Source organism: Panthera leo, chromosome A2 (assembly GCF_018350215.1).
Source record: "Panthera leo isolate Ple1 chromosome A2, P.leo_Ple1_pat1.1, whole genome shotgun sequence".
Lineage (NCBI taxonomy): Eukaryota > Metazoa > Chordata > Mammalia > Carnivora > Felidae > Panthera > Panthera leo.
Genome location: NC_056680.1, coordinates 1,097,501 through 1,121,301, shown reverse-complemented (window position 1 = coordinate 1,121,301; position 23,801 = coordinate 1,097,501). Strand labels below are relative to the sequence as shown.

Below are 23,801 nucleotides of genomic sequence, written 5' to 3'. Positions count from 1 at the left end.
GCTCTCTGCAAGACCCCACTAGCCCTGCCCCCGATCCCGCGGGCCCGCCCTGTTCCTCAGGACCCCGCCCCCCGGCCCGCCTCGGGCCCGCCCAGCACGACAAAGCCCCGCCCCTCAACCCACCCGGTCCCGCCCCTCGGGCCCGCCCAGCACGGCAAAGCCCCGCCCCTAAGGACCGCCCAGCGTGACAAGGCCCCGCCCCCGGGCCCGCCCCCGCGCCGCCCCAGCCCCGTCCCGCGCCCGCGCCGCCCGTTTCAGGCCGGTTGGCACCCGGCTAACAGCTCCGGCACGTCCGCCGCCCTGGCCGCCCGAGGACCACCCGCCCCGGCCCGCGCGGGTGAGCGGCGGCGCTCCCGCTGCTGTGCGTCCTCGGGTGCCCTCGCACCCTCTCTGGACTGCGCCCGGCCTGAGGGCGTGAGGTCGCGGCGGCCGCGGCGGGGCGTCCCTGGAGGTTCTCGCGGAGCGGAGCCCAGTGGGGGTGCCGGAGCGCCCGGGGTCCTGTGGAGGCCCCGGCGTCTGGGCCGCCGCCGCTGCGGGATGCTCGAGGCTTCCGGTGAGCTGAGGGTGGGAAGGAAGGGGAAGCCAGCCCTGGTGGGGGCGTCTTCCTGTCCCCCCCCCCATAAACGTGGGGTGGATTCTGTCCACCTCAGCTTTCCTCCGACCCCGTCTGCCCTCCGCTGGGTCTCCCGGGCTCTGGGTCCCACTGGCTAAGCCTCGCTCGCCCTGAGCCTCGCTTTTCCCCATCCGGTGAATGGACACTGGCCCGGCTCAGGCTCCCGGGAGCAGCAGAACTGGTTCTGAGCCAGGTCCTCCCACTCGGGGCCTGGGGACACGGTTGGCTCAGATGCCAGCCGTCTTTGCCCTGAGAGGTTCTGAGTTCAGCAGGCGGCCCAGACAGGGAGAGACGCAGAGGAGGGAGGGGGAGCAGGACTGGGATGGGGGACGCCCCAGGTAGAGGGGGAGCCCAGAGGAGGCGCCTGAAGAAGCGTGGACGGTCTGAGAAGTACGAGCTGAGACCAGAACGGTGAGGACGCACTGACCGCGCATGCGGGGAAAGCCCCTCCAGGGGGACAGCCAGCCCAGTGCCCGGAGGCGGGGGGCTGCTGAGTGCTGGTGGCTGCTGTGGGTCCCCTGGGCAGACTCCGATTCCTGGCGTCTAAGGGCAAGGGCCAAGCATGAACTAGAGGGTGGGAAGGTTCCAGGCTCCGTGGGAGGTCTGGGGTCGCCTGCATCTCCTCCGTCAGGGTTAGCTGCCCCGAGACCATGCTCAGACCTCTCTGGGTAGCTTGGCCCTCGTGTCCGTGAGATCTAACATATAGCATTGGGGCCCCATTTAGTCACTCAGCAAACACTGGTGGAGCACCTCAGAGGGCTGGGTGTGCCGGGCGGGGATTGGGGCAGGAGGGGCGGCAGGAAGACCCCGGAGGACGTGGGTGTGGGCCTCCCAGGAGAGCTGATGGGGGCTGGCGGGGAGCAGCGGCCCGAGGTAGAACCCCTCACCCCAGCGATGGGCCGTAACGGGGGAAGACGAGGCGACCTTGGGTTGCTAGCTTGGGAGCTGCTGGGTGTGAGGCTGTCGCAGGTTTGGGGGGCAGCCTGGGCCCCGCCAGGCCTGAGGACGGCCAGAGAAGGACACGTCCGGCGGCTGGAACGTCAGAGCCCTGGGACGGGGCAGAGAAGCGGGCACCGTCCGGGCTGCTGGTGCGACCTGGGGCCCTCTCCCCGCAGCCCCACCAGCATGGGCAGCCTCGCCTACCGAGAGGACCTCGAGGAGGAGAAGAACTCCGGTGCGTGTCCTGGGTCCTGGCGAGGGGGCCGAGGGCCATCACGAAGTGCAGGGGCTGAGGGGGGGGACCGAGGAGGCCCAGTGTGGGTGCTCACCGGCTGACGGCCCCAAAGCCGATGACCGAATGCTAGACTCAGGATTCGGGGCCTGCAGCCTTGGACACCTTGGAGCCCGGTGCTGGGCCCCGGTTTAGCGCTCTGAGGAAGGAGTGGGTGTGAAGGGGTCTCCCAGAGCCTGTTCTCTTCTTGGCCTAGGGACTGGCGCAGGGCGGCGGGACGAGGGGCGCTCCCCCTGAGTTTACTGTGCGCGGGGGGCCGCGGGCCGTCCTGTTTGTTTACCAGCTCCCTGTCCGTGAGCTGAGCGTCCCCAGGGCTGGGTCCCCCCGGGGCCCCTCGGCCCTCCTCTGGGGTGTCGTTAGCCTGTGTTTGCTGCCCTGCGTGATGCCCCGCTCTCTCTGGCTTCAGCGTTCACCTGGGAGCTGGAAGCCAACAGCAGGGACTACAACAGCCAGTTCAAGGAGAAGTCTTTCCTGTGCTGGCAGAGGAGGAAGCATAAGGTGGGCGCCCGGGTCTCTGCCCCCCTCCCCCGCAGCACCCTCCCTGGACTTCAGTCCCCAGGACTGTAGCACCCCCAGCTGGGTGCTGGCGCCCCTCCCCCCTTATCCCACCCCAGTTTGGGTTAAGTTATATTAATATGAAACCTCTAAAGTGTAATATGTTCACGGCGCCCCACCTAAAACCTCTTGCGTGCGCCACGCTTTGGGAAACGCTGAGCTCACGGCTCTGCTCCCCGAGTCTTTGCGCCCAGGACGGGCTCAGTCAACGCTGGCTTAAGGCTTTGCCTCCCTTGGGCGCTCAGTAAAGTCTGGCTCAAGACCTTGCATTCAGTAGATGCTCAATCAATGCTGGTAGCGGCCAGAAGGCGGGGCAGGCGGGCGAGGGGCCTCCCGGCCGGGCAGCAATCCCACGCTGGCTGTCGTTCCAGAGCAATGTCATCCACACGGCCAAGTACAACGTCTTCTCCTTCTTGCCCCTGAACCTGTATGAGCAGTTCCACCGCGTGTCGAACCTCTACTTCCTTTTTATCATCATTCTCCAGGTGTGGAGGGGTCAGCCGCCTGCCCACATTGCCTCCTCCAGGGAGCCCTCCCTGACTACCCTTTGCCCCACGGCTCTGTAGACCCAGGGCAGTTTCACTGTGCATTTGTCTGTGTGGTTTGTGGAGCAAGGTCTGTCCCCCCACGCTCATTGCTGGGTCCCCACTGCATAGCCCACGGCCTGGCACAGAGGAGTCCTCGATGCATGAGGAATTATGGGAGGTGCGTGCGTGGCTCCTTCAGGTCAAGGAGGGCACGCCCCCCCCCCCCCCGCCCCCGTCAGGATGGACAGCTTCAGACATACCGCCTTTGGCCCCAGCCCTTTGAGCTAAACCCAGAGGGCAAGGAGGAATCAGGGGTCAAAGCGCGTTCTCAGGACCTGTGGGGGCCCTTCCCACTGCCTGGGCCGTCTGGGTGGGGCACGAGGGGGGCCGGCATCCAGCCTGGACACCTTCCTCTCTCGGTGGGTGGGCAGTTTCCAGGGAACCCTGACCCAGCGTCTCATTCTGTTCCGAGTAAAGATCCAGTAAATGTTTATTGAGCACCTACTGTGTGCTGGGCACTGGGGACCCAGCAGTGGCCCTGACGCGTGTTTTCAGGTGCCTCGGGCAGGCAGGGGTGACATCAAACCATGTGGTAGGGACCAGTGATGGGGACCGGGGCCAGAGGGACAGGAGGGTGGTTGTCCCAAGGTCTGGGGGGAGAGGGGCCTGGCCCTGGGCTGGGGTGGTCAGCAGGTGGACACGGGATGCCAGGCTGTAAGGCTGGGTGTGCCGGGTGGGAGGGCAGCGGGAGGCGGGCAGGGTGGTGCCTGGGGGGGCGGCCGGCATGACCCGCCCTCCACGTCAGGGCCTCCCCGAGATCTCCACGCTGCCCTGGTTCACTCTTTTTGTCCCGCTCATCTGCCTCCTCGTCATCCGGGCCACCCGAGATCTGGTGGACGACATCGTAAGTGGCCGGGGTGCCTGGCGAGTGGAGGGGGCCGGCTGGGTCCTCAGAGCCCTGGGTGTGGGGGGTGCTGGGCTGTGTGGTAGGTCGCATGAGAGACCGCCAGGGGCGTGGTGTGGGCAGGCAGAATCTGCCTTCCTGCCCAGCAGCCCTTCCCCCCGGGGTGGCGTGGGGGCCCGGCTGGGGGCAGGGCCGTCCCTCTGACCTGCTCCCCTGTCAGCCCAGGGGCGACACAGAAGCGACAGAATCATCAACAACAGGCCTTGCCAGACCCTGGTGGGGAAGAGGTGAGGCCTCGTGGCCCCATGTATGTGTGGGGTCCATCCCGGGGCAAGAGGCCCCCAGCACGGCTTGCCGGGATCGGGGACAGGCCAGGGAGGAGTGCCTCACAGAGGGCCCGGAACCTTCTGTGTTCCTGGACATCCTGGCTGAGGCTGACAGCGGCCCAGCCGGCACTGCTTAAGCGCCTGCTGTCTACCAAGGCCGGGACGGGCCCTGTGATGGGGGTTCAGCTGAAGACGGGGGCGGGGAAGATCTGAAAGGGCCTGGGACCTGGGGCTGGGGGGCCAGGAAGGCCGGACCTCCAGGAGGACCGGGGGTGGGCGGCCAGGACCTGCAGACGAAGCCCCGCTCTCCCGGCTGGGGTGGCCAAGGCTGGGCCTGGGAGGGACCCCCCTCACTGCCACCCCCGCCCCTGCAGTTTCCTGTGGAGAAAGTGGGAGGACCTGTATGTGGGAGACGTGGTCTGCCTGCACAAAGACAACATCGTCCCGGTGAGCTGGTGGCCGACCGCAGGGCGGGGCGGGCTGCCTCCTGCTTGCCTTCTTCCTATGTCCCCCCTGAGCAATGCTGTTGCCCCCCACCCCTCCCAACCCCAGGCCGACTTACTCCTGCTGGCCAGCACCGAGCCCAGCAGTTTGTGCTACGTGGAAACTGCAGACATCGATGGGTGAGCCGTGGGCCATCACTAGGGGTCTGGGGCTCTGGATGCAAGAACTTCCCCAGCGGCCGAAGAGTTAGGTCATTCGCCCCGGGAACGGTGGCGGGGTGCCTGCGAGCCAGCTGGGCCAAAAGGTTAGGCCAGAGCAAGGGACCTACCTTTGTGCCGACATTTCTGGAGGCCCTCGTGTGCGCCAGCCTGAGCGTGAGAAGGCCTAGGGCGTGGCCTCAGCCCTGTGGCAAAAACGCTGTGCGTCCTTGGGCGAGGCCCTCTCCCTCTCTGGGCCTCGGCGAGGCCCTCTCCCTCTCTGGGCCTCGGTGTTCTGGTCGGCAGCCGGCACACCGTCGGTGCTTAGCAAGAGTGTCTGAGGGACTCTGGGAAGGGCTGCAGGTGCCTTGCCCTGGTACCGTCCATCCATCCCTTCACCTGCTCCCCGTCTCATCACCAGGGAGACCAACCTGAAGTTCAGGCAGGCCCCGCCGGTCACCCACCACGAGCTGACCAGTATAAGGAAGATGGCATCCTTCCAAGGTGAGAGGCAGCAAGCAGGGAACAGCAGACACCCCTGCCCCGTGTGGGCCTGCCCCTCTGGGCAGCGGGTGCAAAACTTCCCCACCTCGCTGGGTTTGGGGGCGTGGCAATGGGGTGTCTAGGGGGCGTTGGGGGTCGGGATTCATGTTTCACGGCCCCTCAATCAACGTGACTTTTGGGACATTCTCTCTATTGTTACGATACGCAGGGCAGCATCTTATCAGGCTTTACAGTTTATTTATGAAACACGACCGCTTCGAGTCAAACAGTTTTGGTGGTTTAATTGAAAAGGCGGCCTGCGTACATGGGCTCGCGATTCGCCTGCACGGTGGCCCAGCAAGGGGACTTTATTTTTTCCTGTCTTGTTGCAAAGGCAGGCTGCTCTGATTGGTTCGGGAGCCGAATCTCTGTCCTGAGCCACAGCCCCTTCGCTCCTGACATCCACGCACCGGCTGCATGTCTGATATCTGGGGAAAAGCCTCGCTCGTGGGGAGGGTGGCTGCACGTGTCCCCACTGCTCCCTCTAGGCCCTGACCTGACGGAGCGGTGCTGGAAGGCATGGCCCCATTTTTCAGAGGAGGAGACTGGGGTCACAGAGGTGGCAGGAGGTGTGGGCTTGCTCCCTGCCAGGGTCCCGGTCCACACCCCATGGCCATTTTAACCCTGCGCTGGTCCAGCCTTTCATCCTGCCTTGATTTGCTCGAACACGAGCGGGACTGGTGGTGGGAAGGACCTCTCCCACCACCTTCTGGAAAACGACAGTGCCTGCATTTGTCCCCTGTGGCTTCAGGGAGTCGGATGTTGGTGTCCCTTCCTTCTTTCCCTCCTTACACATTTATTGAGCACCTGCTGGGGGCCAAGCGCGAGGCTGGGCCCCGGGGCCTCAGCGTCACCAAGACCAGGCTGGCACCTACCCCCACAGAGCTCAGGTTGATGATGTCGTCCCAGGGTTGTAACCATGGGGAAGGGGGCTCAGGGAGGGAGGGCTTCTCTGAGGAGGTTGAGTCCGGGAGGCCGGGGGCCGCGCACCCAAGACCCCTGCGGCTGGAAGGGGCCGGCTCTGGAGCAGGAGGAGGCTGCCTGGGGGTGGTGCAGGGGTGAGCGGGGCCGGAGTGGGGCAGGGCGGGCCCCGTGCGGGTGGCTGGGGCCGGAGGGGGACAGCGGTGTCCCCCCGCCCCAACTCAGAAAGGGCAGGCCGAGCCCCCCCCCCCCCAACGAGCCTGTGGCTACCTGACCTCCCCCCCACGTGGCCCCCAGGCAAGGTGGTGTGTGAGGAACCCAACAGCAGGTTGCACCACTTTGTGGGGTGCCTGGAGTGGAACGGCAGGAAGCACCCCCTGGACATCGGCAACGTGCTCCTGCGCGGCTGCAAGGTCCGGAACACGGACACCTGCTACGGGCTGGTCATCTACGCCGGTGCGGCCCGGGGCGGCCCGGGGCGGGGGGGGGGGTGCAGGCCAGGAGGACGGGCGGGCGACAAGCAGACGCAAACCCCACAGGTTTCGACACCAAGATCATGAGGAACTGTGGCAAGATCCATCCGAAGAGAAGCAGGATAGACCGTCTGCTGAACAGGCTGGTGGCCCTGGTGAGGCACCCGAGGCCCCCGCCGTCCTCTTTCGGGCCTCCGTTTCCCTCCTGTGCAAAAGCGCGTGCGTCCTGATCCTCAGACGGGTCTGTGGGCCGGAGGATCTCTTGTTAGGATGAGGGCCAAGTAGTGACATCCTTGTGGCCCCAACTCTGACGCCTTCCAGGCCCGCAGGAGATAGTAAGATGGCCTGCGCTCAACTTAGGCGGCTTGCGGGTTTTGCCCGATTAGTTCTCTTTTCTGAAGTTATTGTAATAATAATTGAAACAACAGCAGCTCAAGAGGCCGACAAAGAGCCTGCAAGTTCCCCTCCCCGGGTACGCACCCCCCCCCCCAGCGCCCCTGCCCTGGGGACCCACCCCCGCAGCGCCCCTGCCCGGGGGACCCGGCCCGCCCACCCGTCCCCACCGAGTGCCCCTGTCGGTGAGTCCCCGGGGCGCCCCTGTGTCACCCGGGGTCACCCGCATGCCCACCACTTGCCTTCCAGATCTTTCTGTCCCTGGTGCTGATCTCCGTGGCCTTGAGCTTGGGCTTCTGGTCCAAGGTGAAGGAGTTCAAGGCCAAGCACCACTACGTGTCCACGAGGCACGTGCAGAGCGTGGCCGCCGAGACCTTCCTCACCTTCTGGGGCTTCTTCATCCTGCTCAGCGTCATGGTGCCCATGGCCATGTTCGTCATGTGAGGCCCTGGCCGGCTCCCCCCCCCCTCCCCGCCCCGCCCCGCCCCTTCCTGCCCGGCTCCCCCCGCCCCTTCCTGCCCTCCCCTCAGGAGCGGGGGCGGAGCTGTGACCAGGAGTGTGTCGCAGGGTCGAGTTCATCTACCTGGGCAACAGCATGTTCATCAACTGGGACGTACACATGTACTACGCGCCACAGGACGTGCCCGCCAAGGCCCGCAGCACCAGCCTCAACGACCAGCTGGGCCAGGTGGGGTACGTGTTCTCGGACAAGACGGGCACGCTCACGCAGAACGTCATGACCTTCAAGAAGTGCTGCATCGCCGGCATCGTCTACGGTGGGTCCCACCCCGCGGGTCCCGGGGACGCCGGCCCCACGCCCTGTGCTTCCGGGCCACGGAACTGTGGCCGCGCGGCATCGTCCCACGTTGCCCACAGAGCGATACTGTGGGCCTCTCGGCTCACCCGGCCCCGGTCGAGACTCGGGTCGGCCGTTGCCCCGCGACGGCAGCCTGCGTGTGGACGCGGGCCGTGGGGTGTCAGCGTCTACACGTGTCACGGAATAGGAGTCTTTCGGTTTTCACAGACAGACCTCTCCTTGGGGACGCTGAATGTGCAATTTCTTTATTTTATTTTTTTAAGTTTATGTATTTTTGCGAGGCAGGGGAGGGAGAACAAGTGGGGTGGGGCTGCAGAGAGAGAGAGAGAGAGAGAGAGAGAGAGAATCCCAAGCAGGCTCAGCACTGTCAGCACAGAGCCCAACACGGGCCCGAACTCACGACCTGTGAGATCACAACCTGAGCCAAAATGGAGAGTCGGACGCTTACCCGACCGGGCCAGTCCTGAATTTGGAATTTCATTAACATTTTCACGTGGCACAAGATGATCGTCTTTCAATGTTTTCCCAGACATTTAGAAATCTGAGAAACTCTCTCTCTCTCTCTCTTTTAAATGTTTATTTAATTTTGAGAGAGAGAGAGAGAGAGAGAGAGCAGGGGAGGATGAGAGAGAGAGGGAGACACAGAATCGGAAGCAGGCTCCAGGCTCCGAGCCGTCAACACAGAGCCCGACGTGGGGCTCGAACTCATGAACCGTGAGATCATGATCTGAGCCGAAGTCGGACACTCAACCGAATGAGCCACTCAGGCGCCCCTCTCTCTCTCTTTTTAAAAAATATGTATTTATTTTTAAGAGAGCGAAAGCAGAGGAGGGGTGGGGCGAGGGGGACAGAAGATCTGAAGTGGGCCTCGCGCTGGCAGCACAGGGCCCGATGTGGGATTTGAACTCACAAACCACGGGATCGTGACCTGAACTGAGGGCAGGTGCTCGACCAACTGAGCCACCCAGGCGCCCCAGAAATGTGGAAACCATTCTTGGCTCGCAGACCACGCAAAAAGTGGTGGGGCAGGGTCCTCTTGGCCATCATAAAGGGGGGGACGTGGTTTTGGCCAGGACGTGACAGAGCACCCACCGGGGTAGTAACGGGAAGACGGAAATGGGCCCGTGCCCTCTGGTAAAGCCCACCCCACCCTCAGCCGGGATCTCAGGGGCGATAGGGAGCAGCGGGGCCTGTGGCAAGCAACATCGGCCCCAGGCCAGGTCTTCTGATGTTTCTAGAAGGGCTGTGGACCCGGTGTGTGTGTGTGTGTGTGTGACTGTGACATCACCCCAATCTTTCAACGTAGGCAGGCAGGTCCAAGTTGTGAAAAGACACCGTGAAGAGATCAAACAAAACGCCTGCATGAGGCTGGGCTCCACCCCGGCCATGCTGCTGGGACCTCTGGAAACCATGCCACTCTTTTCTCTCCTTCGTGCAGAAGGCAAAGCTGTGGCCGGGGGGGGTCCTTGGTTGTTGGGGTGTCGGGTCCAGAGGCCCAGGCCCACTTGTCCGGCCGTCTCCAGTGGCCCCGGGAAGCCTGCCAGTGGGGGGGTGGGCGCTGCGGGATCCCCGTGGGCGCGGCGGCTGAGGCCTGAAGCTGGGTCTTTCCCCAGGCCCCGACGACGAGGAGGAGGCCCCATGTAAGGTGAGCCTCGGCCGCCCTGCAGCACGGGATAGGGGTGGGGGCGAGCAGGGGCCCACCCAGAGCCGGCCTGTCCCCTCCCAACCCCTCAGGGGAACCCCTACCTCTGGAACAAATTTGCCGACGGGAAGTTCCCTTACCGGAACGCGGAGGTCCTGCGAGCCGTTCGGGGCCGCACGGACGAGGCGGTGCGGGAGTTCTGGCGTCTGCTGGCCATCTGTCACACTGTGATGGTCCAGGAGAAGGACCGTGAGTGCGCCCACCTCCTTTTCCCCGCCTGGGGCGGTGCTCCGGCCCTGGGGCTCCCGAGACGGTCCAGCCCACTCCCCAGGGCTCCCTTCCTTGGGCTTGGAGGGTGCTTCGGCCCTGTCCCAAGCCCCACCTCTTCTGGGCCTAGGGGTGTCCAGGCCCGAGGCTCGAGATCTGTTGCTGTGGGAAGCGGGGGGCCCTTCGGACCGGGGTCCACGCACCTACCTCCCTTTGCCGGGCTTAGAGCTTGTACCAGCCCGAGAGACCACCGTCCTGTGAACGTCTGGTTTCCTCCTTTGCGCTCTGGAGACGGGTGGCGGTCCCGATGGAGGAAAGCTCTCGGGGGACACGCCCGCCCCAGCCGCGGTTCCCTCCCCCAGCAGACCAGCCGGTGTACCAGGCGGCATCCCCGGACGAGGAGGCGCTGGTCACGGCGGCCCGGAATTTTGGCTACGTGTTCGTGGCGCGCACGCAGGACAGCATCACGGTGATGGAGCTGGGGGACAAACGGGTGTATCAGGTCCTGGCCATGATGGACTTCAACAGCATGCGGAAGCGCATGTCGGTGCTGGGTGAGTGCTCGCGCCCCGCGCGGGGGGTGGGCGGGCAGGGGAGAGTGTGTGTGGGCAGCCTGGCCTCTCCCTCTGCAGTCCGAAACCCCGAGGGCGCCATCTACCTCTACACCAAAGGCGCCGACGTGGTCATCTTTGAGCGCTTGAGCAAGAAAGGCATGACAGAGTGGACCACGGAGGAGGCCTTGGCTGTGAGTCCCTGCTGGGGGGGGGGAGGCTGTTGGGGTAAGGCAGGGGGTGAGGGTCAGGGAGAGGCGGGCAGAGGAGGAGAGTGTGCAGAGAAGTGGCAGGCACCCAGGCTGGCCACGTGCAGTTGTCCAGGTTGTGTGCGGTACGGACATTCCAAAGCCCAGGGATCAGGGGAAGGGTCAGGGGCTGTCGGGGTCCCGGGGAAGGGTCTGGCCGGGCTGTGCTGAGGGTCTTGAGGAACAGTTAGAAATGGCCATGCAAAGCCGAAGCAAAGGGAGGGGGTTCCCGACAAGAGGAAGGGCAGGTGCAGAGGTGTGGAGGCAGGACAGAGCTGGGTACAGGGTGGGGGTGGGGGGCTGAGCCAGAGCAGCCCCCCTGGGGGTGGGGGGCAAGGTTCGGGGACCCCAAGCAGGGAGCAGGGCCGGAAGAGTGTCAGGGAGGCAGAGTGGCGACGGGGTGGTGCCAGGGCCCCCCCGACCCGGCCCCCAGTCCTTTGCCGAGGAGACCCTGCGGACCCTGTGCCTGGCCTACAAGAGGGTGGACGAGGACACGTACGAGGAGTGGCGCCAGCGGCACCGGGAAGCCAGCCTGCGGCTGCAGAACCGGGCCCACGCCCTGCACCAGGTGTACGAGGAGATGGAGAAAGGCCTGCAGGTGGGCGGAGCGCGGAGGGGCCGGGCCGGGCGCCCCGCCTCTGCCAGGGCGCTGACCCCCCCCCCCCGGCCCCGCCCCCAGCTGCTGGGAGCCACAGCCATCGAGGACAGACTCCAGGACGGCGTCTGCGACACCATCCAGTGTCTCAAGCAGGGGAACATCAAAGTGTGGGTACTCACAGGGGATAAGCAAGGTGGGTCCCCGGGGCGCCGAGAGAAGGGGGATGGGTGGGAGAGCGCCCCTCACCTGCCAGGACAGGCCACCGCCCCCCTGTCCCATTTGTCCGGGCTCAGCGTTGCCCTCCGCGTCAAGCCGGGAAGGGAGGAACGGGCACGATTAATGCTGGGGTCCCCCCCCCCCCCCCCCCGACACCTCCATCGGGCGGGCTGGCCCTGTGCCGAGGCTTCCTGAGTGGCCGGGATGCCCCTGTGTGACAGGTGGGCGGAGCCGGGCTCAGAGGGCTGGGAGCAGGCGCTGGAGGTTACCCAGTGACTCGGGGGCAAAGTGGCGTGGGCCCGCCGGTCCCTTGGTCCTGGAGCCCCGAATCTCCTCCACTGCCCTGTGGGTTCTTTGTGGCCCCCGAGGCCGCATTAGGACTTACGTGGGCACCAGGCACATGCACACAAAATACTTAAACTGACGTCTCGCAGCTGCGTTGGGATCAAGACAAATATCCGAGCTGGATCACAGTCATTATCATTATGTTTTCTTCTGATTTTAAAAGAAATTAAGTCATTTGTGTGGGTTCCAAGAAGGGCCCGTGGGGTCTAGGCACGCTATGCCCAATGACCTCTTGGCCCCGCGCCCCACCCTCCCTTCGTCCAGGAGCCCAGCCCCGGCCACGCACCAAAGCGGAGCCCCGTTTGCTCAGAGCGGCAGCCAAAAAACTCAGGGCTGGCTGCCATTGGCCGGCCTGAGTCACGGGCCCTCTTCTGAACCAATCCCCGTGGCCAGGGGGAGGGGCATGCTGGTGCGGTTGTGGGGGCCCGGGGCCACGCAGCAGGGTGGGCGTGGCCCCCAGGGGCGCTGAGCTGGGCTGGTTTGCAGAGACGGCGGTGAACATCGGTTTTGCCTGCCAGCTGCTGTCGGAGAACATGCTCATTCTGGAGGAGAAGGAGATCACGTAAGAAGTCGGGGTGCGGGCGGGCGGGCGAGCCGGGGATGGGGAGGGGGGCCGCACCCACGGCATACGAGCGGCCCCGGGGGGTCTGCGGAGTGCCCGAAGCCGCTGCCCGGTGGGGCTCCCGGAGGGGGGGGGGGACCCCGGCACAACGAGGCAGGGGCGTGGGGGGGGGGGGGGCGGGAGGCGGGAGGCCGTGCCCTGCGGCTGCTGACCCGCCCCCCCCCCCTCCCCTGCAGTCGGATCCTGGAGGCCTACTGGGGGAGCAACGACGGCCTGCTGGCCGGCCAGGGCCTCCTGCAGAGCCGCTTCCTGCAGCAGACCAAGGTGGCCATGGTCATCAACGGGGAGTTCCTGGTCAGTGTCCGCTCGGGGCCACGGCAGCGCCCCTGGTGTAGGGCAGGGGGCTGGGAGGCGCACCGGCCGCGGGAGCTGCTGGACGGGGCGAGGCGGAAGGGGCCGGAGCAGGGGAGGGGCGGGTCGCGGTCAAGTCCTGCCTGGCTTGGGCCCGCGGGGCCTTGCCCGGAGCGGAGGGGTGCAGGGTGACGCGCCCCCGCCGCGCCCCGCCCCCGCCGGCCAGGACCAGCTGCTGCTGTCCCTGCGCAAGGAGCCGCGGGCGCTGGTGCGCGACGAGGACGTGGACATGGACGTGGAGGAGGCCTGGCAGGAGCGCGGCGAGCGGACGACGGACTTCCTGCGCGCCCAGAGGGTGTCCCTGATGTGGCGGACCCTCGGGATCCAGCTGAGGGGCACGGGGCTGGGGCCGCGGGTCAAGGACTCCGGCGCCCGCGACGGCCCCGAGGTGCGGCGCGAGCGGGCCTTCGTGGAGCTGGCCGCCCGTTGCCAAGCGGTCATCTGCTGCCGCGTGACGCCCAAGCAGAAGGCTCTGATCGTGGCGCTGGTCAAGAAATACCAGCGCGCGGTGACCCTGGCCATCGGGGACGGCGCCAACGACGTCAACATGATCAAGAGTGCGTGGCGGGGCGGCAGGGGGGCGGCGGCGGGGTGGGGGTGGTGGTGGGGGGAGGAGAGCCCGGGCTGACCGGCCGCGCGCGCGCTTGCGCGCGCGTTCCCGCAGCCGCGGACGTCGGCGTGGGGCTGGCGGGCCCGGAGGGCATGCAGGCGGTTCAGAACAGCGACTACGCGCTGGCCCAGTTCTGCTTCCTGAAGCGCCTGCTGCTGGTGCACGGCCGCTGGTCCTACGTGCGGGTGTGCAAGTTCCTTCGCTACTTCGTGTACAAGACGCTGGCCAGCATGATGGCGCAGGTCTGGTTCGCCTTCTACAGCGGCTTCACCGCCCAGGTGCGCGGCCACGCGCGCCGGGCAAGGGAGGAGGGGTCCTGCCCCCGCTCTGTGCCCAAGGTCTCCGGGGATGCTTGGCACGTTGGAGCTTTGAAGCCGGGGGTGGGGGTGGGGGCAGGTGCTCCAAAGTCCTTCCTTCGAGGGGAGAAGAGGAGGATTTGAGCCACTGAGGGGTTGGGGTGTGTGTGTGGGGGGGGGGGGGGCTGGGTCCCTGACCGCAAGACTCTGGAGCATTGGAAGGGCATTTTTTCCTGCGGGCCAGGAAGCTGTCTCAAAATAGACGGCCCGAGAGAGGGAAGGAACTCCCTGTCCCCCAAACCCCAGCGTGTGAGAGGGAGCTTTACCGGGGGCGCCGTAGGTCAGTAGATACTGCTTGGCTGCCCCACTGTTTTGTTTACAGGTATTTCTTCGATGTTTCTGTAAGCTGGAATGTTCTTAATTTGCTTTTGGGATTGCTCCCACCACACCAGCAGGTGTATGGAGACAAACTTTGCTGGTCTGTTGGTTGGTTCTAGCAGCTTCCTTGTGGATCCTTGGGGAGTTTCTGCATATAGGATTGTGTCCTCTGCAAAGAGAGAGTCTTAGTTCTTGCTTTTCTTCCTTCCTTTTTCTTCCTTCCTTCCTTCCTTCCTTCCTTCCTTCCTTCCTTCCTTTCTTTTATAATTTTTTAAGGTTTATTTATTTTTGAGAGAGAGAGAGAGAGCGCGGGCAGGGGAGGAGCAGAGAGAGAGGGAGACACAGAATCTGAAGCAGGCTCCAGGCTCCGAGCTGTCAGCACAGAGCCCGACGCGGGGCTCAAACCCGCGAACCGTGGGATCGTGACCTGAGCCGAAGTCAGACGCTTAACCGACGGAGCCCCGCAGGCACCTCACTTCTCCCTTTTCTGTTCGAGTAACATATTTCCTCTTCTTAAGGAAATTGCTCTGGCTAGGACTTCCACTCCAGTGTTGAACGCAGGCTTCATCTTTTGCTCTGGATCTTTGTGGGGGGCGGCGTTCAGTTTTTCCACATTTGTCCCTTCTCCTCTGTGTATTTTTTCAGTACCGACGCCTGTCCGTGTAGACTCGCGGATATTACTTTCTTGTATATTTTGTCGCGGGCATCGTCCCCGATTTGTCCTTTTGACGTGCACCTGGTCTTTTCCGACTACACCCCCTCTTTCTGGTGCTACCAGAACTGCCCCGCTCATTTTGTACTTTCCCTGCCCCGACCCTGCAATCAGCGGGTTCCATGAGGAGCCCTGGCTCTTGGTAGTTAGACGCCAAGATCTAAGTGCTTGGTGTGCTCATCGGTCCCGGGATGCTACAGGATTACTCTCTCAGTTGACAAGAGCCGGGAAGTGGACACATGTTAACCTCGTAGAGAGGCACATCCGTCGCCATGTCTTGTCTGTATCTATCCCTCTGTCTTTGTGGATACTGGAAACGGAGTCCACAGCAGTATGTTTGAGTCCAGTCCCACGGGACCGGGCTCAGCTTAGCCTTTTCCGCGGACCCGCTTTGTGATTCTTTTCTGCCCCAGTGACAACCTTGATTCTCGTAAAATGTTTGGTTGTTACTTACGCGTTCAGTTGCAGCACGCGCATGAAGCGGGTTTTGGAACTGAAGCCCTTATTCTGTCACCTGGATTGGATTTGTCATTAGGGGGGCTGCTTGTCCCTGAGGGCTCTTCCACGCGGTGATCCCCCGAGACCGGGAACGGCCAGCAAACACATTCTCTAGCCGTTCCCCCCCCTCCCCCCCGTAGTTCCGCATCGCAGCCATCCAGCTAAAACAAGGACTCAAAGGCGAAGTTTCGAAACAATCAGACTATGTTTTCCCCTCTGCCTTGTTCTCTTCCGGCCTTTATCAAGCCTCCTGTGACCCATCCCTGGCCTTAGCACCAACCTTCATCGTGCCTTGACTTCCCAGCTCACCTGGCATCCTCCCCAGGGGGTCCAGCCAGCTTGGGTGGGTCTCCTCGGGTAAAGACACGTTTCTGTTTCTGGCCATTTGGCTCCTGAAGGCTGACCACGTTCTCCCTCCCCCTCCCGTGCCAGCCTCTGTACGAAGGCTGGTTCCTGGCACTCTTCAACCTGCTGTTCAGCACACTCCCGGTCCTCTACATTGGTCTCTTCGAGCAGGTGAGCCAGTCAAGGCCTCGCTTCCTCCTCTCCGGTAGACGCCCCTGTCTCTGCCCTACGTTCCTCCCCCTGGGGGCCGGGAGCGGGGCTGGGGTCGTCCCCCACGCGCCACCGGGTCCCAAGAGCCTGCCCCTCCCCCCTGTGCCCCACCCCCAGGACGTGAGTGCCGAGCGGAGTCTGGAGCTGCCCCAGCTCTACATCGCAGGCCAGAAGGACGAGCTCTTTAACTACTGGGTCTTTCTCCAGGCCCTTGCCCATGGCACGGCCACCTCCCTGGTCAACTTCTTCGTGACCCTGTGGGTCAGCCACGACTCGGCCGGGCCCACCAGCTTCAGTGACTATCAGTCTTTCTCTGTGGTCGTGGCCCTGTCGAGCCTGCTGTCCATCACCATGGAGGTAGGCGGGGCCACCGGCCTGTCTCCCCCCCAGTGGGGCCTTGGACGTGAGCCACCGAGATGTCACTGCTCAGGTGACCCTGTCAAGGGCCTGCTGTTCGTGGGCCCTGGGGACTCAGCCCCCGCCCGCCTCCATGAGCCCTGCCCTGAGCCTCCTGCCACCACCCTGGCTTGCTCTTCTCTCCCTGCTCAGGCCATACTCATCATCAAGTACTGGACGGTCCTGTCTGTGCTGGCCATATTCCTCAGCTTCTGCTTCTACGTGGTCGTCACTTGGGGCTGCCAGAGTTTCTGGCTCTTCCAAATCTCCCCTGAGAACTTCCCGTTCCTGTGTGAGCCCCCAGCAGGGGATGGGGTGGCGGGCCCTGGGGACGGGTGCATCCATGCCACAATGTCCGCTTCGTGCCTCTGTGAGCCTCTGTCTTCTCGGCTGTGTGTGTGTGTGTGTGTGGGGGGGGGGGGTGTCCCGTGCAGGGGGAATCGGTGCCTTTTGGGAATCTGCACAAAGGTGTCCGGGGGTGGAGGGAGAGGGCGGAGAAGTGGGTGACGGGAGGAGGGGCCACCAAGCAGGCTCAGGGGAGGCTCCACCCCGGGCCGGGCTGTGACCCTGTCTTGTCCCCAGATGCTGACCGCAATGTGCTGTCCCACCCCTCCATCCTGCTGGTGATCCTGCTGAATGTGTCACTAAACACCCTGCCTACACTGGCCCTGCGTGTCATTTACCAAGCCCTCGAGAAGCCACGCCCCAAGGTGAGGGCTGGGGTCCCCATCGCACATTCCCGGGACCCCACCAGGCAGAGCCTGTGCCCGGAGCAGACACTCCCGGACATGCGGGGCTGGGGGTGCTGGGAATGGAGACCCAGGTGCGTGGCCAGTGCCCTCAGGGGGACCAAATGACAGGCCCCAGGCTCCCCAGGGAAAACCACCCCTTCCTAGGGTGGAGCTGGCCAGGAGCACGACGAGGCGCACTCCAGCATCACCGGACTCCTGCCCAGATGACTGGGGCTTGGGGGTCGAGATGACAGAGAAACCAGGAAATGGCCTAGGGAAGAGAAGGGACTTAGAAACAACCCTGGGTCCATGTGTGGATGAAGCGTAAACACAACGTGTCCCTCCACACGCTGGAATCTTGTTCAGCCTGAGAAAGTTAGGACATCCTGCCACCATGTGGACGGACCCGGAGGACACCGTGCGCAGTGACAGGAGCCAGGCACAGAAGGACACGTCCCGCGTGACCCCACGCACAGGGGGTCCCCAGAGGAGTCCCGTCCACAGGGACAGAGAGTGGATGGTGGGAGCCAGGGGCGGGGAGTCCGTGCTTCATGGGGACAGGGCCCCAGTCTGGGGAGACGGAAAGTTCTGGAGATGGATGGAGGGTGGGTGCACGACAGTGTGACTGTGCCTGACGCCTCTGAGCTGTGTGCTTGGAGACGGTTAAATCGGTACATCTCGTGTTACGTGCGTTCTGCTACCGTGCAAAAAGGCGTGCGTGGGAACTTAGGGGCTCACATGACCCTAAGAACCCAGAAGGGCAGGCTGCAGCCGGGATGGGCCCCAGAAGTGACTGGAATAGCGACCAAACATGGCCATAAACCTGCCGTCTTCTGCCACACAGGCGGGACACCTGGCTGTCCCCGGCTCACCTCGCCTGGCTTTGCCACCAGAGGGCACCCGAGGCACCTGGTGGCGGCTGGTCCAGAGTGGGGTGCCGGGGAAGGAATCTGATGGGTTGGCGCAAAGTCAGCCTGGGAGGGGACTCTAACCGGCTCTGCTCAGGGAGGGAAGGCCTGGTCGGTGGGTGGTGACCAAGGAGGGGCTCTGACTGCCCCCACCGGCAGCAGGGACCTGAGGGCAGTGGGCACGGCGTGGGAGCCTGCTGACCGCCGCTTTCCTCTCGGCCGGGCAGGAGGTGGAGGAGGCCCCGAGCGAGGACATCACAGCGGTGGAACCTGCGCCCTACCTCCGCCGGGAGTCGCGCCGGCGGCGCTCCAGCTACGCCTTCTCCCACCGCGAGGGCTACGCGGAGCTCATCACGCAGGGCACGATTCTGCGCAGGGCGCCGGGGGTCGACAACGACATGCTGATGGGCCAGATAATCCCGTGCCACGAAGAGCTGTCCCCGAGCATCCAGGAGTCCCCCCGGTGCTCCAGGAAGATGTCGCTCCTGGGGAAGACGGGGCACCAGCACCGGGGCAAGGTGTCCTCGAGGGACGGGGGACGAGCAGCCCGCCGTCCTCAGATCCCCGGCTCCCCGCGGGAGCTGGCGGTCCGGGGCGTCCCAGGAGACGTTGCGGGGGGAGCGGGAGGAGTCACGGTGGTCGAGGGGGAGGGCGCCGGGGCCGTCGGGGTTCCCCCGCCCCCCCAGCAGCCCGCGGACGAGGGGGGCAAGGTGTCCCCCGTGGGGTGACTGCCCGTGCCCGGGGAGGGCGCAGTGGCGCCCGAGGCGGCGGGGCAGCCCCTCCCCGACCCCCGACCCCCGAAGAGCAGTGACCCGCCCCGCGTCGCACCCGCCCGCGGGCCTGCGCGGCCTTCCCCGGGGGACTAGGCTCCACGTCCCTTTCTGTTGCTAATAAACCAGGGTCCACCTTCCCCAGGGCTGCGCCAGGCTCGTTCCTTCCTGCCCCTGTCACATCCGCGGTCCCGCGACCGGCTTTCCCGCTAAAACCCCGAACACCGACCTCTAGTGGCCCAGGCGGGATTTGCAGGAGGAGCCCCGCCGCCGCCCCGGGGCGGGGGTGGGGGGACGCCGCGCGGGGGGGGGCGGGGGGGGGGCTTCCACGCCCTCGGGGTTGGGGGTGCTCCGTGGACCCGCGAGCGTCCGGCCCCAGGCAGCCTCGTCCCCAAGCAGGTGTCTTCCCCTCTGCTTCGGGGCGCGTCCCCACGGGGCTGCTGGGGGGGGGGGGGCGGCCCAAAGACAGACTTCCTCCCCTCCCCGCGCCCCACGCCTCCCCTCCCTGCCGCCGACACACACGTCCAGGTGAGTGAGTACAAAATAATTTATTGGAGAAAAACAAAACAACAAATCCAGCACAGCAGTGGTTAACAATGACGATGATTTTTTTTTTTTTTTTTAACTTTTAAGCCTGTCACCTGAGGGTGGGAGGGACAGGGCTTCTGTTCCCTCTAGCATCTAGCATCGGGGAGGGGGGGGGAACTTTGGATGACGTAGGTGGTGCCCCCCCCCCAAAGCCGCCCCAGTGTCCAGTCTTGATTAAACACTCAGGGCCAAGCGGCCTCTTGGTCCTCCCTCACCCCTGGCTGAAGAGAAGGCCCCCCCCAAAACCAGCCCTCTGGGGGGGGGTTGTCTGCCAGGACCACAGTGGGGAGCCGGGACCGAGGGGCAGGTGTGGTTTACTCTGGGAAATGGCCCACGTTCCAGCCGGCGCTGGGCTGGGTAGGGGGAGCCCTGGACTGTGTGTGCCGCGCCCCTGCCCTCTGATCTGGGGCCTCGGGTCCTTGGGGTGAACCTCCCTTCACTACCCCAAGCCCCCTTCCCCGGCTGTCTTGGGAGGCGGGCTCTGCCCCGGTGTGAGCTCAGCCCAAGTGGAGTCACAGGCAGGGGTGCAGCCCCAGAGCCCGCTTTCACGATTTTTGGGGGGCCTCTCTGTTCTCTAGGGTCCCGACGTGGGCTGGGAGGGAGGGCTCCACAGATGTGCACCCCCCCCCCCCATTTCAGGCCGGAGGGAAGGGGGCTGAGGAGGCTGAGGGTGTGGGAGGAGTCCGGCTGGGGGCCTGCCTGGGGGCAGCGGGTGTCTCGAGAGGGCCCTTCGGATATCAGAAGTTGGGGTACACCCCGGCCCCGCTCCCCCTGGGCGACAAGACTCGAATTGGCTGATTGTCTCTCTCCTGTGAACAAGACACTTGGGAATTCATGCTAGCGTGAAACCAGCCGGGCTGGGGGAGGGGGCAGCGACACCCTCCTGCGCCCGAGAACCAGGAGCAGGAGGCCCAGGACCCCCCCCCCCTCGGCTGGCACGGGCAGGTGGCATGTGGGCAGCGGGAGGTGGAGACGGGGGTCTGGGGGTCCGCTGCCTCCTCCACCTTCCCGTCCCCCTGAGGCCTCGTCCCCCTCCCGCCACTGGACACAGATCCTTAGAAAGGGGAAAACGAACACAGAGCAGCGCGAAGAAGCCCCGACCGAACCCGAACTCGGCACGAAACACAACCATGCGACACGGAATCTTGGGGCCCTGAGCGGCCCCCCCACCCCCCGCCCCACCCCGAGCACAGTAGGTCATGCATCAAATCAAATTCCACTGTCTTTTTTTTTTTTTTTCATTTTTCTTCCTTTTTTTTTTTTTTCTTAAAGTACATTTGAACACAGGACACATAGAATAATAAATACTCTTATAAGACATGACTCCAGAAAACGAGAAACAACACACCAGAGAGAAGAAAGGTGCACCTTCTCTCTTCCTGCCTTTCCTAAAGGACTCGTTTGAGTAAGAAATCTGTAAACGCCGGTCTGCGCTCTCCGCCTCCCGCGCTCGCTGCCTTGCCCTTGGCCTCTGACCGCCCGGCTCTCACTGCCCTGACATTCAATATGTCTCCCACGGAACTCTTCAAAGAAACGACATACCATCGTCTGCAAAATTATAATTTAACGGTATAAAGCTTCAAGTCACGTATTCCAAAAACTAGCTAAGGATTTTTTTTTTTATCACATAAACTATACATTAAATATTTTGAGGTATTTCAGAGAAAATTGTCAAAGGCTCAAAGGAGCTGTGCTGGATACGTCATTCCCTGCGTGGAGAATGGTCTTTGGTGACAAAAGCTGGGCGTCAGGGGGAGGGTAGGGTGAGGGCCCGCTGGAGGGGGGGGCTACTACGGAGCTGGTGTGTGTGTGTGTGTGTGTGTGTGTGTGTTTGAAAGGGACCCTGGAATCTGGGGCTGCTTCTGTGACCCGGGGCTCGTGGGACTTGACCCGATCTGACCACAGGTCACCGTAGTGAGAAAGTTCCACAATCCGAATGGTCCCGAGCCGGTTCCTAACGTTCCAACAGGGGACAAAACAGAGACCTCTGGCCTCTGATCCTTGCTTGAGCAAATGACTTGCCCAGCACAGAGTGTGGGAGAAGCCCTGTCCCCTGCCAGCAGGAGGTCTGTCCAGTGGGGCCCAGGTGATAGTGGGCACAGAAGGAAGGGGTCACGTCCACCCAGACTCCAGTGCCCAGCGCCACCACGGAAAGGACAGCGGTGTGCGCGTGTGCGTGCGTGCGTGTGTGTGTGCGCGTGAGCGTGTGAGCGTGTGCGCGTTTGGGGGGACGGTTGCTGAGCGGGGACAAGGACTCAGGATTCTGCCCCAACACCCAAAGGTTCTAGAAGCATCACTCGAATCAGTTGCTTCAAAAGCCGGGAGAATAGTGAGTCGATAAGGACAAGAGAACATTTCACACACATCTTTGGCTCCAGAAAAAGGCACTCATCGACCTCAGTATCCTCTCTCCCTCCTTCTTCTCTTCTCCCTGTCTCCCTCTCGCTCTCCCTCTCTCTCTCTGCCTCTCTCTCTCTCCATCTCCCTCTCTCTCTCCTTCTCTCTCTCCCTCTCTCTCCTTGTCTCACTCCCTCTCTCTGTCTCTCTCTCTCTCTCTCTCTCTCTCTCATTGCTAGGGAGCGGGGCGCACCTGAGGGCACACCTGGTCCCAGGCGGGGCATTTCAGCGTCCAGCACAGGTCCTTGGGGGGAATCTTTGGTATCAGGCGTGATTTATCCAATCACAGACAAGAACGTTTGAGTGAGGTAGCCTTTACCTGGGGGGGGGGGGCATTTCACTAGAAATGTCTTTTGCATTCTCAAGGGGGGAGGGGGTGACTACCTCCCTGGGAGGCAGTGGACGCGCCGGGGTTTGGGGGGCGAGGTTCCTTCTAGCCTCCAGGTCTTGAACCGTGGGGAGTGGGGTTCTTGGGATCCAGCTGCCGGCCAGCCTTGGAGGTCACCTTGGAGGTCACCAGGAAGGGAAGAGAGACGAGCTGGGGGTGGGGGGGGGGGGCTCATCTTCATTTCTGACCCTTCCTTCCCCCTTGTCTGTCATTTTTTTTTTCTTTTTGGCAAAAAAAGGAGCAGGCAGGACCCCACCTTCCTCAGCATCGGCTTCAGCTCCTTGGAGAGAGAGTCGCGAGCGCGGGCTCGCCCCCTGCCTCCCCTGCAGGCCCGGCGCCGCCCGGCGGGGATTCCGTGCGTGCGGGTGTCTCCTCCGTGGAATCGGTTTTTTTTTTTTTTTTTTTTTTCCTGTTTCCCGGGGTCTGTCTCTCCCTGCGTGTCATCAAGGTGCCGAAAGGTAAAGTGAACTGGCGGGGGGTGGGGGCGCCGGGGAGGGGAGGCGTCTGGAATGTACCCGCATGTTTGAGCTCGGCGGCCCCTCCGGGCTGGGACGGGGTGGGGGAGGGCGCCCGCCCATGGGCGCCGGCGGCCCCCGCTGCTGCGACCCCTCCCCAGACGTTAAGGCAGGCGATTCTTGGCACAAGGAACCCCGGCCGCCGGGAGGGGGTGTGGGGCGAGCAGCGGGGTTCTCGGCTGGGGGGGTGGTTCTGCCGGCGGAGGGGGCTGGTCTCGGTGCGGGTGGGGGGTGGCGGGGGGCGGGGGGGGGCGGGGAAGACCCAGCCCCACGGGCTTTTGGCGACTCGGGGAGGGGCGGGGTCCGGGGCGGGGTCGGTGGGAGTTCGGCTGGGGAGGGGGGGCTCCGCCGGGCCTCCCCGCGTGGGGGGCGGGGGCCGGGGAAGGAGGGGGGGCTTATTCTTCGAATTCCTTCTGTTCAATACCCGGTTTATTCTAGTATGTGCTTCTTGACCCGCTTTGGGGGACGCCGCCGCGAGCCCTGGTTTTCCTCCGCGGCCCTCGGGGCGCTGGGGCGGGGGGGGGGAGTGGGGGGGGCGCGGCGGGCTCCCTTGGGCCTGGAGGGGGCGGGGCGCAGGGCGGAGGGGCCCTTCTTGTGCACGGCGTCCCCCCCTCCCCGGGGCGGGGCACCCCTCCAGCGCCCCCCCCCGCCCCTCCCCCCGCCGGGCTCAGGCCTTGGAGAAGGTGGCGGCGGCGCCGGCGGGGCCCGCGGGGGCGGCGCCCGGCTCCTCGGCCCAGCGGTTCATGCAGCGGCGCCGCGCGTTCATGAAGAAGTTGCTGACGGTGTTGAGCTCCAGGCCGAGCTGCTGCGAGATGGTGACCTGCATCTCCTTGGACGGCCGCTTGTTCTCCTTGAAGATGGCGATGAGCGTGCGCCGCTGCAGGTCGGTGAACACCAGCCGCTGCTTCTTGGGCTGCAGAGCGCGCTCCTTCTGCTGCTCCTGCTCCTTGCGTTTGCAGGCTGTGTTCGCGGGCCGGCGCGGCGGGGACAGACAGGGGACGCGGGTCAGCTCGGCTCGCAGGGGAGGGGGCCGCGCGGGCCTCGTCCCCGCCCCCCGCACCACGGCTCTGGCCACCCCCCCCGCGAGGGCTCGGACCCCTCACCCCCAGGGCTCTGACACCCCCTCCTCCCCCCCCCCCCCCCCCCCCCCCCCCCCCCCCGCTAGGACCCTTTCCCCCTAGGGCTCGGTCCCCTCCTCCCAGGGCTCGGTTCCCTACCCCCCAGAGCTTGGACCCCTCTCTCCCAGGGCTCTGACACCCCCTCCTCTCCCCCCCC

General features: G+C 64.4%; 2 protein-coding genes across 2 annotated transcripts in view; one reads left to right on the top strand and one right to left on the bottom strand.

Moving 5' to 3' along the window:
• The first annotated feature begins 234 nt into the window (after positions 1 to 234).
• On the top strand, positions 235 to 18,778 carry ATP8B3 (ATPase phospholipid transporting 8B3). Its single transcript, XM_042927767.1, is given in 29 exon segments — positions 235 to 553; positions 1,729 to 1,787; positions 2,251 to 2,342; positions 2,771 to 2,884; positions 3,732 to 3,830; positions 4,056 to 4,117; positions 4,531 to 4,603; positions 4,709 to 4,779; positions 5,219 to 5,301; positions 6,559 to 6,717; positions 6,801 to 6,889; positions 7,377 to 7,567; positions 7,695 to 7,903; positions 9,558 to 9,589; positions 9,679 to 9,835; positions 10,216 to 10,407; positions 10,486 to 10,598; positions 11,086 to 11,250; positions 11,332 to 11,443; positions 12,298 to 12,373; positions 12,610 to 12,727; positions 12,951 to 13,341; positions 13,449 to 13,672; positions 15,711 to 15,794; positions 15,951 to 16,190; positions 16,383 to 16,521; positions 16,812 to 16,939; positions 18,096 to 18,531; positions 18,534 to 18,778. Coding segments are annotated over 28 exon segments (4,044 nt in total). The 5' UTR covers positions 235 to 553; positions 1,729 to 1,738; the 3' UTR covers positions 18,680 to 18,778.
• Positions 18,779 to 23,193: 4,415 nt separating this feature from the next.
• Positions 23,194 to 23,801, bottom strand: part of ONECUT3 (one cut homeobox 3) — a 19,781-nt gene continuing 19,173 nt past the window's right edge. Inside the window, exon 2 of the mRNA XM_042927804.1 lies at positions 23,194 to 23,486. Within this exon, the coding sequence (XP_042783738.1) occupies positions 23,194 to 23,486 (293 nt within the window). The remainder of the gene's footprint in view (positions 23,487 to 23,801) is intronic.